The 20,000-nt window shown below is 44.4% G+C and overlaps 1 protein-coding gene across 2 annotated transcripts in view; it reads right to left on the bottom strand.

Annotated features, from left to right (window-relative positions):
* kcnip3a (Kv channel interacting protein 3a, calsenilin) overlaps positions 1-20,000 on the bottom strand; it is a 67,670-nt gene that overhangs the window by 21,662 nt on the left and 26,008 nt on the right. For both annotated transcript variants that reach the window (XM_031570874.1, XM_031570875.1), the window contains exon 2: positions 17,199-17,373. In XM_031570874.1, coding sequence (XP_031426734.1) covers positions 17,199-17,373 — 175 coding nt within the window. The remainder of the gene's footprint in view (positions 1-17,198; positions 17,374-20,000) is intronic.

Here is a 20,000-nt window from a genome sequence, read left to right as displayed (position 1 = left end):
AGTATCACACACTATCCTTTAATATAACTCACTTTACTTTAGTATCACACACAATCCTTTAATATCACACTTTACTTTAGTATCACACCCTAACCTTTAATATAACTCACTTTACTTTAGTATCACACACTATCCTTTAATATAACTCACTTTACTCTAGTATCACACACTATCCTTTAATATAACTCACTTTACTTTAGTATCACACACTATCCTTTAATATCACACTTTACTTTAGTATCACACACTATCCTTTAATATAACTCACTTTACTTTAGTATCACACACTATCCTTTAATATAACTCACTTTACTTTAGTATCACACACTATCCTTTAATATAACTCACTTTACTTTAGTATCACACACTATCCTTTAATATAACTCACTTTACTTTAGTATCACACACTATCCTTTAATATAACACACTTTACTTTAGTATCACACACTATCCTTTAATATAACTCACTTTACTTTAGTATCACACACTATCCTTTAATATAACTCACTTTACTTTAGTATCACACACTATCCTTTAATATAACACACTTTACTTTAGTATCACACACTATCCTTTAATATAACACACTTTACTTTAGTATCACACACAATCCTTTAATATAACTCACTTTACTTTAGTATCACACACTATCCTTTAATATAACACACTTTACTTTAGTATCACACACAATCCTTTAATATCACACTTTACTTTAGTATCACACACTATCCTTTAATATAACTCACTTTACTTTAGTATCACACACTATCCTTGAATATAACTCACTTTACTTTAGTATCACACACTATCCTTTAATATAACTCACTTTACTTTAGTATCACACACTATCCTTTAATATAACTCACTTTACTTTAGTATCACACACTATCCTTTAATATAACTCACTTTACTTTAGTATCACACACTATCCTTTAATACCACACTTTACTTTAGTATCACACACTATCCTTTAATATAACTCACTTTACTTTAGTATCACACACTATCCTTTAATACCACACTTTACTTTAGTATCACACACTATCCTTTAATACCACACTTTACTTTAGTATCACACACTATCCTTTAATATCACACACTTTCCTTTAATATCACACCCTAACCTTTCCTTAAATATCACACCCTAACCTATACTTTAGTATCACACTGTAACCTATACTTTAATATCACACCGTAACCTACACTTTAGTATCACACCGTAACATATACTTTAATATCACACCGTAACCTATCCTTTAATATCACACTTTACTTTAATATCACACACTTTACTTTAGTATCACACACTATCCTTTAATATAAATCACACACTATCCTTTAATATCACACACTTTACTTTAGTATCACACACTATCCTTTAATATCACACACTTTCCTTTAATATCACACCCTAACCTTTCCTTAAATATCACACCCTAACCTATACTTTAGTATCACACTGTAACCTATACTTTAATATCACACCCTAACCTATACTTTAATATCACACCCTAACCTATACTTTAATATCACACTCTAACCGATACTTTAATATTACATCGTAACCTATACTTTAATATCACACCGTAACCTATACTTTAATATCACACCCTAACCTATACTTTAATATCACACTCTAACCGATACTTTAATATTACATCGTAACCTATACTTTAATATCACACCTTAACCTATACTTTAATATCACACCCTAACCTATACTTTAATATCACACTCTAACCGATACTTTAATATCACATCGTAACCTATACTTTAATATCACACCGTAACCTATACTTTAATATCACACCTTAACCTATACTTTAATATCACACCCTAACCTATACTTTAATATCACACCGTAACCTATACTTTAATATCACACCTTAACCTATACTTTAATATCACACCCTAACCTATACTTTAATATCACACCGTAACCTATACTATACCCTCATCTCCATGCAAAACTACACCCTTTACTCCAGTCCCACCCAATACCCTATACTTCACCCTAATCTCCACCCAAATCTACACACTCTACTCCGTAAAATGTCACCTCAGGCAGTCATAGTTAATCATGGATGAAAACTATTACTACAAAGTTCAGGGTCACATTTTATGCCAGATTGTCTTCAGGCAATGTTAAACAGTGTATGTATTGTTCTATTTTTGGCTTCATTCTTGAGAAGGATACGATCGTCGTCATTGACTGTCTCATGAGATCCACTGGAATGCCGGAGTAACCCACAACATGCCGCCTGATCTAGCACTTACCGGACACACACACCAAATCAAACCATACACAGCATGATCTAGCACTTACCGGACACACACACCAAATCAAACCATACACAGCATGATCTAGCACTTACCGGACACACACACCAAATCAAACCATACACAGCATGATCTAGCACTTATCTGACACACACACCAAATCCAACCAATCGCAGCCTGATCTAGCACTTAGCGGACACACACACCAAATCCAACCACACACAAGAATCACAAAATGAATAAATCTGCATTTTACAGATATTTTACATTTTTATCCTTTATTACATGACCAAGCATATGCACAAGCACATGTCGGTGTGTCTGTGTGTGTGTGTGTGTGTGTGTGTGTGTGTGTGTGTGCATGTGTGTGTATGTGTGTGTATGTCTGTGTGTGTATGTGTGTGTGTGTGTGTGTGTAGTCTGAGTTGGGCTGGCATACCTGACCGGTGGTATCGTGCGGTTGTATGGCGACAGTCCGCCAGGAAGCTTGGGCGAGAGAAACGGCGCCGGGCCTCGAAAGACAGAGTGCCGATCACACTGCCCATGTCTCTCACTCACACACACAACTGCTCACACACACAACTGCTCACACACACAACCACAGACCCTGCACACTACCTGCCCACAAAGGTCTGAGGAAGCAGTCAACACGTCCAACTACAGTTTTCAACCAGTGAGAGAGAACAACACACACATCGAAATCACACAGTCAGCACAACTACACGACAGTTTTCAACCAGTGATGGATAACAACACACACATCACACACATGCAGTCAACACGTCCAACTACAGTGCTCAACCAGTTATAGATAACAACACACACATCGACAACATGCAGTCGGCACAACTCAACTACAGTGCTCAACCAGTTATAGATAACAACACACACATCGACAACATGCAGTCGGCACAACTCAACTACAGTGCTCAACCTGGCAGCAGATACACACACACGCACACATCCAACTCTAACGATCAATGAACCAGTCACACACACATCCAACTCTAACGATCAATCAACCATGCACAACTACACTTTCACTTAGCAACAGCACACACTACAATCAACTACAGCCTTCACTTAGCAACAGCACACACTACAGTCAACTATACCTGTCAAGCAGCAAGGGAATTCTCTAGCATTCTCTGCTTCGGAAGGTTCAAATGACTGCAGTGAATCCACCAGGAACTGTCCTCCAGTTACCATTCAGTCAGCACACACACCCAAACACACACACACATATCCAACTCCAGTGGTCAGTCCAGTCACAGCCACAGCTTAGAGAAACACAGTCTGTCTGTAGTCAGTGAGCTACTGAGAGAAACACAGTCTGTCTGTAGAGTCAGTTAACCAACTCAGAGAAACACAGTCTGCCTGTAGGGTCAGTGATCCAGCTCAGAGAAGCACAGTCTGTCTATAGAGTCAGTGATCCAGCTCAGAGAAGCACAGTCTGTCTATAGAGTCAGTGATCCAGCTCAGAGAAGCACAGTCGGTCTATAGAGTCAGTGATCCAGCTCAGAGAAGCACAGTCGGTCTGTAGTCAGTGAGCTACTGAGAAGACTAAGGCTCGATGAGACCCTGTCCAGCACAGGAGTACAGAGACGATAAAAAGGGGAAAGGGATCAATCAGATCAGTATATCTGTGTGTATGTGTGTGTGTGTGTGTGTGTGTGTGTGTGTGTGTGTGTATGCATATATGTGTGTGTTTTTATGCATACACATGTGTGTGTGTGTGTGTGTGTGTGTGTGTGTGTGTGTGTGTATGTGTGTGTATGCCTAAAAGAAAGGCCACATTACTTAATCTCTTTGGTGCACACTGAGATTCAAACAACAGCCTAAAGTATGTGAGACATCAAAAGACTTTGCACCAAACGTGACCTTTACCATGAAACACATACACCTCTCTTTTCTCTCTATCTCGCCCTCTCTCTCTCTCTCTCTCTCTCTCTCTCTCTTTCTTTCCTCTCTTCTTCTCCCTCCCTCTCTTTCTTCCTCCCTAGCTCTCACTAAGCCACAGACCCAAATCAATAACATTAATGCATTTCAAATGCTCAGGCTTGTAAGAACAGCCCTAAATTCCTGGACTGTAACACATTTATCATCCGGATGCATAGCTACAGGTGATCTTCTCCGAGGAGTACATTGACCCTTTCAGTGGACATGTGATTTACCGATGAACCATCGCCTGGCAGGGGGACAAATGATCATTCCAGAAGTATGGCCCCAGCGGCAGTTAGGCCTTGGCTGCCCCCTGGTGTTCACATGTGGAACTGCAGGGAGGGAAGGGAACTTAAGTGGTCTTCACCACATCCCACAGCAGGATAGGAAGGAAACGTTGGCCCTTACACTGTTAGTTATTATAGCTATACCGGTATGTGTATTTGGGCCTTTTTTCTGATGTAACTGCACTTTAAATGCAGACGTTCAGAAATTAAAACGATCGCTAAATTCCCAGTTTCTATGAATCCCAGTTCCTATGATAGTGATGGCATGATTGTCATAAAAATACAGAAATATTAATTTGGCCACAAGGGGGAGCCAAAGGTCAACACATCCTATGGCAAGGAGTAACATTACCCTGAAATACCATGAGAAGAATCATGTTACTGAGGAAACACTGTTAAATGCTGACATTACATTTACTTCTGAGATGAATATCATATTGTGTTTCTCATGGTCAGCTAAAATTGATTACCAATTGTAGCTCAAATACAAGGAAAAGACAGGCACTTAAACAGAACCACTGTCATAAGTTCTACGCCATCCCAGTTCCTAAGTCTACACTCTGAGTAAAGTCTTCTTTTATCACTAAAAGAGACTGAAACTGAAGTGAACTGAACTGAAGCTGATGACATCATCACAGAAACATTCTCCCTTCACGGTTTCTATGGTATCAGCATCGGTCTTCTGAGTGCTCCTGGGTTTAAAATAAACCTTTATTACTCTTGTGGGTCACTGAGGGATTCTCTAAATCTCCCTCTCTCTCTCTCTGCCTCTCTCTCTCTCTTCACTCTGACCCTCTCCTTAACCCAAACTTTTCACATGATAATCACTCATTCCCATCCACTGCAGTATCATAAGGATTGAAGCTTTATATTAAAAAGACAGAAAGTTTCATCCTTTTCTCATCTCATGACTCCCTTTCCTCCCTGAAGAAATATCACACAATCCTCTCACTTCATCTCAACTTAGTCTCACCACCCTAGGAGGACCTCCTCTCTCTCTCTCCTTTTCTCTTCTTTCTCTCTCTCCTTTTCTCTTCTCTTCCCTCTCTCTCCTGTTCTCTTCTTTCTCTCTCTCTCTCTCTCTCTCCTTTTCTCTTTTCTCTCCTTTTCTCTTCTCTCATTTTCTGTCTACCTCCCTCTCATACTTTCTTTTCCCCACCTCTCTCTCTCTCATCTCTCTATCTCCCCTTCTTTCTCTCTAAGTGTCTGAGGGAGTTATTTTGGGGTAAATTAGCTTTGTGTAATGGAAATACACGTTATTGCAGGAGAGGGACACTTTTGGCTCATTCAGACAGGAATTAGACTGCTTAAAACATCCCTGTATGTCCCTGAATGTATTAAAGAGTGAGAGTCTGTGTGTGTGTATGTGGGTGTGTGTGCGTGTGCGTGTGCGTGTGCGTGTGCGTGTGCGTGTGCGTGTGTGTGTGTGTGTGTGTGCATGCGTGTGAGTGTGTGTGTGTGTGTGTGTGTGTGTGTGAGTGAGTGTGTGTGAGTGTGTGTGCATGCGTGTGAGTGTGTGTATGTGTGTGAGTGAGTGTGTGTGTGTGAGAGAGAGCGAAAGATAAAGAGGAAGAAGACAGGACAGAGGAGACTGAAGATGGACACTGAAGATGGAGACTGAAGATGGAGACTTAAGATGGAGACTTAAGATGGAGACTAAAGATGGAGACTGAAGATGGAGACTGAAGATGGAGACTGAAGATGGAGACTTAAGATGGAGACTGAAGATGGAGACTGAAGATGGAGACTGAAGATGGAGGCTGCTAGTGTGCCATGTTGTGGGATGTGATACAATATGGGTCAGTAACACAGAGGTGTTCTTCATTACACTTTATCAAGAAGTTGAGGTTTGCTGTGGACCACACACACTCTGCTCCAGTCTCTTTGTGCCTGAGATTACTCACACACACTCTGCTCTGTGCCTGAGGTGACGCACACACACTCTGCTCTGTGCCTGAGGTTACTCATACACACTCTGCTCTGTGCCTGAGGTGACGCACACACACTCTGCTCGAGTCTCTCTGTGCCTGAGGTGACTCACACACACTCTGCTCTGTGCCTGAGGTGACACACACACACTGCTCCAGTCTGCTCTGTGCCTGAGGTGACTCACACACACTCTGCTCTGTGCCTGAGATGACTCACACACACTCTGCTCGAGTCTCTCTGTGCCTGAGGTGACTCCATTAGCTGTCCAAATGTCTGGCCTGCAATCCCCTGGCCTGTGGCATCTCCACTGGCTCAGAGCAGGAGGGCCCTTCAGACCTGAATATAACATCTCCACCGGCTCAGAGGGCCCTTTAGACCTGAATATAACATCTCCACCGGCTCAGAGCAGGAGGGTCCTTTAGACCTAAATATAACATCTCCACCGGCTCAGAGGGTCCTTTAGACCTGAGTATAACATCTCCACCGGCTCAGAGCAGGAGGGTCCTTTAGACCTGAATATAACATATCAGACTCTGGGTCTTTAGATCTGAGTAAAAGTTCTAGCAGACTCTGGGCAGCGTTCCTCTGTTTCGGCGGAGTGGGCGTGGCTTCATCAGACTCCATCACAGCCCCGGAGGAGACCCACATAGTCAGTAGCTACATCCATCTTCCTGTTTCAACAGCTCAGAATCATGCACACACACACACACACACACACACACACATACACACACAAATAAACACACACACACACACACACACACGCACACAAACTCACACACACACACACACGCACACACACGCACACACACACACACACACACACACACACACACACACACCTTCCCCTCCATGGCAGTGTTTATGCGACTGACAGAACGGGAGCAGAGAGAGGACCTGGAGGAGGTACTTATGTACAGGAGGACAGGAACAGAAGGTTCTAGGTTCTTCACTAACACAGGACTGAACAGAGACATGCTGATTAAGGTTTATACCGGAATATACACTGATGGATGTCTACACAGACACAGAGAGGGAGTGAGAGAGGGAGAGAGAAAGAGTCCAGGGCCACACAGAGAGAGAGAGAAACATTCTTAGACTTAAAACCCTTAATTATTCAATTTGTTACATAACAGATACAACTAAGTCTGAGCCTACCCTGAGCCTCACGCCAAACTGGTTAGGTGTCGTACACAGCGCTCTTGTGCACAATGACTTCATTTGAACAATGATGGGAGACTTTTGGGGACCTATTTTGGGAAGCTAGGTAGACCCAGTTTGTTATGACAACACACACACACACACTCACATTTCTCACACACCTCCATCTGCGCTGAATATATGGTGCGTGGGATTACCTTTTGAATTTTAAGGAAAACCAGGACACACACTACCTGTGCTGCATAAGAACACCAGCATGTTCTCTCTTTAACACTGGGAATTTGCCACTGTGACTTTATACGCCACTGTGACCATCACTGCACACGCCACTGTGACCATCACTGCAAAACGCCACTGTGACCATCACTGCACACGGCACTGTACAGGAGGGAAATCTGTTCTGCTTTTCCCTAAATCTGTCCAAGACCCTGCCCTGTGTACCTGACATACCAAATACCACTCACACACACACACACACACACACACACACACACACACACACACTGTTTTTTTCCCCCTCTGAGCAGGACCCAAGACTGGCCACGGCTCCTCATAGTTCTCCAGCGATGGAGCTGAGGAGGCACGTGATTGGTTTACATTTGATCGATGCTCAACAGAGGAACGGATGTCAAAAAGACCCAGCAGGAACCACAGACAGGAAATGGGCAGAATAACATGAAGAACCGCCCACGCTCACCCCAACAGCAGCATCAGAACTAGACCTGAAGTGAAGGGCTGAAGAACAGTTATTGCAAGTCCTACTCATATAGTAGATAACTATGAACTCTGACCCTGATATCCTCTGCCTCCTCAGACTGCAGTGAACTCTGACCCTGATATCCTCTGCCCCCTCAGACTGCAGTGAACTCTGACCCTGATATCCTCTGCCCCCTCTCCAGACTGCAGTGAACTCTGACCCTGATATCCTCTGCCCCCTCTCCAGACTGCAGTGAACTCTGACCCTGATATCCTCTGCCCCCTCTCCAGACTGCAGTGAACTCTGACCCTGATATCCTCTGCCTCCTCAGACTGCAGTGAACTCTGACCCTGATATCCTCTGCCCCCTCTCCAGACTGCAGTGAACTCTGACCCTGATATCCTCTGCCTCCTCAGACTGCAGTGAACTCTGACCCTGATATCCTCTGCCCCCTCTCCAGACTGCAGTGAACTCTGACCCTGATATCCTCTGTCTCCTCAGACTGCAGTGAACTCTGACCCTGATATCCTCTGCCTCCTCAGACTGCAGTGAACTCTGACCCTGATATCCTCTGCCCCCTCAGACTGCAGTGAACTCTGACCCTGATATCCTCTGCCCCCTCAGACTGCAGTGAACTCTGACCCTGATATCCTCTGCCCCCTCTCCAGACTGCAGTGAACGCTGCAGTCAGGATTATTCACAGGGATTAAACGTCACTCTAGAACATCATACTCACACACTTCTATAAAGACAGTTTCATTCTAACTTAAATCAGAAGAAAAAATACTTCTGATTCATCAATTTCTTCAACACCACCTTGCATGAGTAATGCTCGCTGAGATAGCAGAGGAACTCAACACCACTGAGGCGTGATAAAGGCATGACAGACAACACGATGGTGAAAAATAACACATCAGACAGAAGGCAACAACAGCTTGATGAAAAAAAAAGACTCAGAGAAAAGAAACTCCCAGAAAAGAAACTAATTAGAGAGAACTATGATATAAAAAACAGAGAAGTCGATTTAATGGACATGATAACGGGCAGGTACAGAGACTATAACGGGCAGGAAAAGAGACGATAACGAGCAGGTACAGAGACAGGTAAGAAAGAAAGCGATGTAGAAAGATCAAGGGAGAGGAAGTGAAGACGAATCTGACACAGAGATAAAGGAGAAAGATGGAGTGATATCTGTTAGATAGAGAGATAAAGGAGAGAGATGGAGTGATATCTGTTAGATAGAGAGATAAATGAGAGAGATGGAGTGATATCTGTTAGATAGAGAGATAAAGGAGAAAGATGGAGTGATATCGGTTAGATAGAGAGATAAAGGAGAGAGAGACAGATGGAGAGGGAGAGTTTGTACCAAGTCTGTACCTGGAGTGAATTTGCCGGTAAAGAGCCCGAAAAACCAGCGCAGAACTTTCTCCAACTCCCTCTGACACTCCGTCCTGCACTCATTCATTGTGACCTTTCACCTTTTACCTCTCACACTGACCTCTCAGCCTGGTCGGCAGAGTGCTGGACCTTGATGCAAAAAGCAGCGAGGTTCTAAATACAAAACTAGAGCAAAGATGATGAAGAAAAAAGGAAGAAGAAGAAATCCTTAAGTGCCAATCAAAGGTCTTAGAGAACCAATCAGAGATCTTAGAGAGCCAATCAAAGGTCTTAGAGAGCCAATCAAAGGTCTTAAGAGAGCCCCGCTCCTCAGAGTAGAAGGGCGCTGTCAAGCACAGCTTTGTCGCTGACCAATCAGAAGATGACTAAAGCCAACCAGAGCCTTTCTGATCTAAGGGAGTTGTGTCCTGGGTAGAAAGATACACTTCATCCACAAACCGCTGCTTTGACAGCTGAAGATGTCTGAGCTGAAATCATGACACGCCAGACTAATGCTTCTTCAGAGCATGTCAAGAAAGCCCAGATCTGTTAGGAAGTCCAGCAGGAAACCAGCAGAAGCGCTCCAGAATCCAGTGATGCTCAGTACAGCACAGCTAAGGCGAGGTGATTACAGCTCAAGAACTTATTTCCCAGTGGCCCTTCACCTAAATTCCCACAAGAACTCCTGTGTAGAACTCCAGCGTAAGTTCTCCTGCTCTCTCCTGCTCCTCCTTGTCCTCCTCTCGCTGTTCCTCTTTCTTTTGTTCTCCGTCAGGTCCCCTGCTTGGGAGGGTGTGTGAGGAGAGGCGAGGAGAGGCGAGGTGCCACACGTCACAGTGGGTGTGCGTGACAGAGAGAGAGAGAGAGAGAGAGGAAGACAGCGAAAAAGAGAACTAGGGACAGAGTGAGAGACAGAGAGGAAAGGATGGAGAGAGAGAGAGAGAGAGGATGGAGGGGAGGAGAGAGCTTCTAAAGTTTCAGCGTGACTCTCAGTGTCTCTGAAAGCTGGGTGGAGGATGGATCGGTTGTCAGGGCGACGGGATGCCTCCTCCGATGTGGACATTGGTGCCTGACCAGATCCAGACCACAAACAAAAGACCAGTAGCCACACACAACCAAATAACACCACACACAACCAAATAACACCACACACAACCAAATAACACCATGGCTGATATCATCGCACTTAGAGACAGGATGAAGACACATGAAGAAACAGACGCAGATGGCGATATCACTCGTTTCCCTTCATTACTTCTCCTCTATCTTATAGCCACTTGTCCCTCGCTTCCTGTGAGTATCTCATTTCACATGTATGTAATAATAATCCCTAAGCTCTTCCTCTGATTCCCAATCCTGTGTCGTATTGTGCTGCGCTCACTGAATATCCGTCTATTTATGGTGAATAAGAAAAACGATACAGTCTTCCGCAATCAGTCCACATGTTTTCATGATCAGGGAACTGAGACCTTTTGTGTGCTTTATGAAAATAAATGTATGATTGTGTTCCTGATTGAACCGAGCTGTAAGAGCTGGCAGAGCTGCCCTGTCACCACGCCTGCTGACGTGTTATCATCATACATCATTTAAAATGTCTATCAGGACAACCAAACACAAATAAACATCACAACGTCTTTGACATGTGGTTGCACTCATAGGGAGGGAGAATAATCCAGAGACGGATCTCTTCATCATACCAGTCTAGACAACCAACAGCCAAGAGTCTGACTCACTCAAATAGAGTCATCATCACTTTAGCCACTAGAGGGAGCCATTGTAACATGGAGACGCGGAGTGTGAGCACAACATGCAACACAGGCAGGGGCCAGCAGAGCACAGAGAGGAGACGCTCCTCAGTGAGGGACAAGGACAGAGATAAAGAGCAGAGAGACAGGACAGAGATAAGAGCAGAGAGACAGGCCAGAGATAAAGAGCAGAGAGACAGGACAGAGATAGGACAGAGATAAAGAGCAGAGAGACAGGACAGAGATAAGAGCAGAGAGACAGGCCAGAGATAAGAGCAGAGAGACAGGCCAGAGATAAGAGCAGAGAGACAGGTCAGAGATAAGAGCAGAGAGACAGGCCAGAGATAAAGAGCAGAGAGACAGGTTTAGAGTTAAAGAGCAGAGAGACAGGTTTAGAGTTAAAGAGCAGAGAGACAGGTTTAGAGTTAAAGAGCAGAGAGACAGGTTTAGAGATAAAGAGCAGAGAGACAGGTTTAGAGTTAAAGAGCAGAGAGACAGGCCAGAGATAAGAGCAGAGAGACAGGACAGAGATAAAGAGCAGAGAGACAGTTCCTGGTCTGTCTTTGCACTCCCCTGGTTACAAATGTTGTAAACTACCCAGGGTGTTGTTAACTAAATAGGAAATACAAAATAGAATAGATAGATGAAATAGATACCTAAGGGGGAGTATCAGTGATTGAGTGGGAGGCACTTATATTCAGATCTAAATGAGTAACTGTGCATTAATGGCAGTATCTAATTCCCATGGTAACGGCAACTGCTTGCCTCAGCGATGACGGCCCACGGATCCTGCTGACCATGTGTTTGCCGTTGGTGAGGGCAGAGATTTGGTGTGAGAGGCGTGTGGCCCGGGCGACCAGGCAGCCAATCGATGGGAGCGGAACAGAGCGGAACGGAATACGGTTACAGGCCATTCATTACGTCCCGTATCACACAGGAAGAGATAAGACAGGGCCACTGCTGAGGTCAGCACAGGGAGCACGGAGCAGGAGGAGGGGGAGGGGAGATTAGACGTGTGTGTGTGTGTGTGTGTGTGTGTGTGTGTGTGTGTGTGTGTGTGTGTGTGTGTGTGTGTGTGTGTGTGTGTGTGTGTGTGTGTGACCACATGTGTGTATGAATGTGAATGTATAGTTGCATATTCGCAGGGGTTTGTGTCTGTGTGTGCGTGTGTGTGTGTGTGTGTGTGTGTGTGTGGGCTGGTCCTATAACTCCTGTTCCCTCATCTGAATACAAAATCAGTGCCCTCCTCCCACAATCCATGCCATGACACACACACACACACACACACACACACACACACACACACATACGAGTCAAACACTCGCAGTTTGCACAGTTGCAGATGGTCCGTGTAAGCCTTTGCCCTTCCTGTCTTAATGTTCCCACCTCTGATAAACTCAGTAAAAAAAAGCTCTTCCAGTTCCTGCAGCTAATAGAGACTCACAAGGTTCCCATCGTTAAGCGCATATCCACCGCAAGAACTAGCAGGCTGTTTAAGGAGGGCCGTTAAGGAGGAATCGCCCCTGAGGGACCTCTTTCAGGGCCCTTTTCGGGAGTGAAATAAGTATTTAGTCCGGGGATGGTGCTTCTGGGCGGCCCTGAAGCTGCTGGGTGGCGCTCGCAGTGACGGTTGACATAGTCAGCTTGTAAAAGTTACAGTCACTGAATGAACACCAGCAAAACATCATCTGAAATATCGGCTTTAATTAATCATAGTGTTGCTGGTATCTTCATTTATCAAGTTATTGCAGCTGCCATGAATCGAATGCTAGCAACTTTATAGCAAAATTCAGAGGTGTAAAGTAACGAATTACTTTTACTCACGTTACTGTAATTGAGTAGTTTTTTGTGTACTTTGTAATTTTTAAGTAGTTTTTTAAATCGGTAATTTTACTTTTACTTAAGTAGATTTTGACTGAAGTATTGTACTTCGCTACATTGGAAATTACATCCGTTACTGAGTAAAAAAAAAAACATAGTTCAAGGCAGGAATCGCGCACCACAATGCTCACTGCAGTGGTGGATGCTGCATAGAGTGGATGATGGAGTCGATGCAAGGCGCCAGTACGGTGCCGAGTCACGAGAGATAGATATGGAAGAATATGATAGTGCGGACTACTAACAAGCTGCGGACCACCAACAAGCTGAAGCAGCGAACTTTCCGCCAGTTGAAATTAAAGAAGATGAAGAAAACCCGTGGCCACATCTCAGCAAGCAGTTTGCCTTCCAACGTAAAAGAGGCAACAGCTATATGCTGTGTAAACTGTGCCTAATCCGTCAGTCAGAACTTTCTGTTTATACAAATTCATCTTCAAATCTGCGCAAGCATGTGTTGGTAAGTACAGTATTTGTCCCTTTCCATTAGTAGTTCAGACAGCGTTTTTGTCATTTAGTTAGCTTTGCTCCATTAAGCAAAATATGCGTTTCATGGCACTGGTAGGTAGTAGCCTAATTTTGGCTAGCACTTGCAACCGACCTGAGTATGCTAACGTCGACAGCGGTCATCCAATAGACTAATAATACCATTCCTGTCTTCCATTCGTTTCAGGTCATAGAATTATTATGTTCAGTCTCTCATATTGTGTTAAAAACTGCAGATCAGTCATCAGCAATGAAATACACCACATAAACTGATATTAGGCTAATCATTTGGCTGCCTCCCATGCCTTGAAACAGAACAATGTGAATGCGCACACCATCGTTTTCAGACAGTTGGACAAGTCAATGTGTATGTCGTTATCTGCAATTTATCACGATGTTTAGTCAGATATTGATAACGATAAGTGGTAGCTTTGCAACGTGCACGTCTTTCATGTTCATGCTAAGGGGTCCCGGTTAGCAAGAATTGAGGATTATGAATTGTGATGAATGTAGAAATAGAAAATAATGCTATAATTCTGTATACTGTAGGTCTGTCATCTCAAGTAGCTATTTATAGCTATTTCTGTGTTATGATGCACTCTTGAATCTTGATAGCAGCTCAATACTTAATTGTCAGAAATGTTGTTTGTCATTCTACAGGTCTAGTCTGTCAGACAACACCTTGACCGGATGTTGGAGGCTGGAGCAAGTTGGACAACATTCATCAGATGAAGATGATTTATTTTCCTCAATGAAGTCCAGAAGGTCAGAAGGCACAGGGGAGTTATAAGGGTACCTAGCCTGTGTCTCAGTCAATATGGATCTGCTGAACGCCTTTCAGAATATCAAAAAACTGTCCCTGAAACTCAATACTTGCCTACCTGCCTCGGCCGCCTGCGAGCGACTCTTCAGCTGTGCTGGATTGCTGTTCAATGCAAAGCTAGCCCGGATGAACTCTACTCATCTTGAAAATCAGCTGCTGCTCAAACTCAACAAGAATTTTGTAGACTAATGCTCTAAAGGTGGACACAAGTAAAGTAACCAAAGTTTAAGTGGGGCAGCGGTATTTTAACTTTTTATTTTAGCTGTCATGTCTTGACATGTCCTCCCAAAAGTTCTTAAATGTTGTGTTGACATGTTTAATGTTTGACATGTTTAATGTCATTGCACTTATATTTCTAAAGATTCTCCTTTAATAAAAAATAACTAGTTTTTGTATTGGATTTATGACCCCTTGTTCTTTTTTGCACTATATAGGAGCGGCCCCCATCAAGTTGTTGAAAGTAACTAAGTAACTTTTACTTAAAGTACATTTTAAATGAACTACTTTTTACTTTTACTTGAGTAGATTTTTAGATGGGTAATTTTACTTGTACTTAAGTAAAATTTCATCAAAGTAATTGTACTTTTACTTGAGTACAACATTTCAGTACTTTTTACACCTCTGGCAAAATTCACCTGTCAACTAGATCTTGAGGTAATGCTAACGCTATCTATAAAATCTCTACCTTTAAAGTCTGGAAAGGTCAGATTAGAGGGCAGATTAGGGGGCAGGTTAGGGGGCGGATTAAGGGGCCGTCCCTTTAAACGTTGGCGCTCCCTGGGAAGTGCCTTGACTTACTGCAGTGGGAAAACGCCTATTGACTGCCTTTGCAGTCCGTGCTCCATCATGAGTTGTTTTGCACGGCCAACAAACAAACCCTCCTACCATCCCTGAGCTTCTGCGTGCCTCTCCAGAGGTAATGCAGCATAGCCCTGCTCTGCCTGGCTGGGGTAATCCATCACGCCATGTGTGTGTGTGTGTGTGTGTGTGTGTGAGTATCACACCGTGTGTGTGTGTGTGTGTGTGCGTGTGTGTGTTTCTGTGTGTGTGTATCACACCGTGTGTGTGTGTGTGTGTGTGTGTGTGTGTGTGTGTGTGTATCACACCGTGTGTGTGTGTGTGTGTGTGTGTGTGTATCACGCCGTGTCTCTGAAGCCCACTGACCTCAGAGTATCCCCTGAGCCATCACACCTCATCCTAAGAGAGGAGACCACGGCCCTGAAGCCTGTCAAGGAAGCCAACCATGAACACAGCACAGTTGCTTTAATGAGTGCGCTGCAGGGGGAACACCGCGTCTCCCAGTCCGTCAGCCCTCTACGGCTAATCCTGAGTTGGACAGAGAGGGGGGAAGAGGACTCAGGGTCCAATCACTCTGCCCACATACAACTGGGTCTGGACACAGATTAAGCACGGCCCTTGTCCATCTGCAGGAGGTAATCCCAGAGTAAAGGGCCGTTTGCAAATTTAGTTAGGCTGACTAAATGTGGAGCTGAATGGGGAGTTAAATGGGGAGTTAAATTGGAGCTGAATGAGAAGCTGACTGAGGAGTTAAAGGGGAGTTGACTGAGGAGTTAAATGAGAAGTTAAATGGGAGCTGAATGGGGAGTTGAATGAGGAGTTGAATGGGAGCTGAATGGGGAGTTGAATGAGGAGTTGAATGGGAGCTGAATGGGGAGCTGTTAATAGCTCCTTCTGTGGATTTTCATCAATCATCCACTCCTAGTGCTCCACCCATCCCTGTGGTGTGTCCCTCTGCTCATGTCCATGTCTCCCCCTGTCCCCTCTGCTCATGTCCATGTCTCCCCCTGTCTCCCCCTGTCTCCTCCTGTCTCCTCTGCTCATGTCCATGTCTCCTCCTGTCTCCTCCTGTCCCCTCTGCTCATGTCCATGTCTCCTCCTGTCTCCTCCTGTCCCCTCTGCTCATGTCCATGTCTCCTCCTGTCTCCTCCTGTCCCCTCTGCTCATGTCCATGTCTCCTCCTGTCTCCTCCTGTCCCCTCTGCTCATGTCCATGTTTCCCCCTGTCTCCTCCTGTCCCCTCTGCCCATGTCAATGTCTCCTCCTGTCTCCTCTGCTCATGTCCATGTCTCCTCCTGTCTCCTCCTGTCTCCTCCTGTCTCCTCCTGTCTACTCCTGTCTCCTCCTGTCTCCTCCTGTCCCCTCTGCTCATGTCCATGTCTCCTCCTGTCTCCTCCTGTCCCCTCTGCCCATGTCCATGTCTCCTCCTTTCCTCTCATCACCTCCTTTCTGCTTCACCCAAACTCCTCCCCTTCCTCCACCCTTTTGTGTGGTGGTCGAACCACATTATCATGGAGTAAATTCTCCAAAAGTGACTTACAGCATTGTACAGTTACACATTGTCATCAGTACGTGTGCTCCTTGGGTATCCAATGCATGACACAGCAACAGGAACTTTTCCTCCTGAGGCATTGTTGTGGACACCGAATAACCCCCCCCCCCCCCCCCCCCATCCCTGTGGCGTTGTCATGGACGCCGCCCCACCCCACCCCCACCTCGTCCCAATAGCACTGTCACGGACGCCACCCCCACCCCCCCCCCCACCCCCACCCCCATGGCGTTGTCAAGGAGCCCCCTCACCTTCTCCCTCTGGCGTTGTCGTGGAGAGGATACAGCGCACCAGGCAGCACCTCATGAGGGCCTTGCGGGTGAAGCGCGGGCGCTGCCACTTCCCAGACGCCTTCTGTCTGCCCAGCCCTGGCTCCGTCCCGTTGGCATCGCCCAGGAGGCTACCGTCCACCACCTTGCCATCCTCCTGTTGGGGGGGGGGATTTAATAAAATTAGTTCAGAGTTACCAGTTTCCAGAGTTACACAGTATAATGCTACATTCAGCAGGCATCTGTCTAGACATCTATTCTGAGGGCCAACCCAACTCCCTCTATTGCCTCCATTTCTGTCTGTGCCACTCCTGAACCTGCCTGTCTTCTGCTTTCCCTCTCTGTGCGCCTTAGACACCAGGCTATGGTCACTCGCACAGATCTCCGTTACTGGGTGTCAGTCTGAAGGACCAGATAGGACCACAGGAAAACAAAGCTGCCATTATGCACGGATTCAGTGAAGTGTACAAATTGTCCATAGAGGTGATTGGGTTGGTCCTCAGAATAGAAATGGAACTCTGAGCCCCGCAGCTCAATTGTGATGCAATCAAGCATGTCATAGCCTATTTGGACCAATAGTGGACGAGGCAGCTGGGGGTGGGGGTGTTGACATCTTGTACCAGGAGCATGTACACATCACAATCACAAACTCCAGTCCCTCATCTGTATCTGTTCCACCTTTGTGAGAGGATGTGTTTCCTCCTGTACAAAGAGCTGCTCATATCATCACCTTAAAAATCCCCCCTGCCCACACACACACACACACACACACACACCTACGCCTGCATATCAGACAGTGTAATGTTATTTGTCTCCATCTTATTCTGATTGCCATCCCAGAATTCCCCTTGGGCATCTAATTTTCATAAATGCCACGAACGCTGTTCTCTTGCTCAAAGTTAGTCATACATTACCCTGTAATGCGGCCAAATTATGAGAGTGGGTGACATTTCTATTGAGAAAAATGTCAAACTTCAAAGAGAGCCTCTTTCTGCCTTGCAGTGGTGATGATAAATATGATTCATATCAGAGGGAAATCTAAATATGATTCATATCAGAGGGATATCTCAAAAATCTAAAATTAGGGGGAGCATCAAAACCCGGGAGTCAGCTTGCAGCAGCTCGATCATGTGACCTCCTGAAGTGACATCAAAGCAGTGAAAATAAAAAATTTCATTTTCATAAATGTCAATATTTTAAATTTTTTGATGAAATGAGATGAGAGGGCTGTCTCTACAGACAGTTTTAGGTCATTGAATAATTACCCACAAATGTCAGGATACATCTCCACTCAGCTGGTTTTAGCAACAATTACTTTATTTGAGTCTATTTATTTGTGTGGGTCTCCTGTGTTTCCTCATTTAACTGTCTTGTAAATACACTCAAGAGTTTCTGCTGTCATGCTTGGCTTTGCAATTAGGAGAGCACAGTGGATAGAGGCAGTTTTGGGGAGTAACGGAATACATGTACCGGCGTTACGTATTTAGAATACAAATTATGAGTAACTGTATTCCATTACAGTTACAATTTAAATAAATGGTATTCAGAATACAGTTACATTGTTGAAAGCAATGGATTACATGACGGTACTTCTCTGTTTCACAAGTGTATTCACTTTCTAAATAAATTAAGGCAACTTGATGCATTTCCCAGAAGCCCCAACATGAAAATGAATGAGAATTAGCTATTTGCGTGATCAGTAGCTGCTAATGGAGTCGGAAAAGGAGCAGTGTCAGAGCCGGCAGAACAGAGCCAGAGCAGGAATGCTTTTTTATCCTGGAAATTCTAACAGCATTTCACGTTAAAGTGGCATTATGTAGGAATTGCTAATCGCTAACGAGATGCTAGCGGCTAAACCTAGCGAAACCTCTTGAAATTTGCTTACTTTGACACTATGACAAACTAATGAGTCAACAACTTTCCTAACAGACTCAAACATCAAGCAAGTGCAACACAAGACAAAGCAAGACGGCAAATAAGCTACTTACTAGTTTAGCAGACAGTAGGAACCGGGCGGCTTCAGGCAAACCTACATAACCCAGTAATATGCCTACGGACCCTGGTATGGCAATGGCACGGAGGCGATTCTCCATATTAAACGTCATTGTAGCGCCCCATTTTTTTTTAAGCTGTTATTTTAAGGTAAAACTGCTAATCCTAACCCTAACACTGAAGTACAATTCCTACATAATGCCACTTTAAAGAAGGAGAAGGGAAAACGTAATATAACTGTGCATTCCAACCTCTGCTTGCCAGCAAACAACCTCCTTTCAGCGTCCAAAGACTCCACCTCCAACCTGAAGAAGCATCTTAAAGTACGTTTATTTTTTTTATTAGCCAAGGGTAATCATCTGCTGTAGTTTTACTGGTCACGTTGTTATTTTATAGTTGTATCAGCCAGATGTGCGATTTTACATTCTCCTATGTGCTGATTTAATAGCCCCGGAGCCGTGGAAAGACTCTGATTAGCCCTGTTTGACATGCAAGCTAACGTTAGCTAAAATGAGCTTGTGTTCGCTTAAACTGCGGTTAGATTTTTGTAGTATGCAGTTCAGGACTACAAACACAAAAATGTATCACATTCAGCCAGTTGGAACAGAAGAACACACCAGAATAGGCCTGTTTAGTAAGCAGGATTTGATGGCCGCATTCCTACACTTATAAAATGCAATTCAATGCGGAAGTAATCCAAGTATTCAGAATACGTTACTCAGATTAGTTAATGTAACGGAATACGTTACAGATTACATTTTTGAGCATGTATTCTGTAACGGAATACGTTTT

This window comes from Clupea harengus, chromosome 7, assembly GCF_900700415.2.
Source record: "Clupea harengus chromosome 7, Ch_v2.0.2, whole genome shotgun sequence".
Lineage (NCBI taxonomy): Eukaryota > Metazoa > Chordata > Actinopteri > Clupeiformes > Clupeidae > Clupea > Clupea harengus.
Note: the sequence above shows the minus strand (reverse complement) of the source record. Positions and strands in the feature narration are given on the sequence as shown.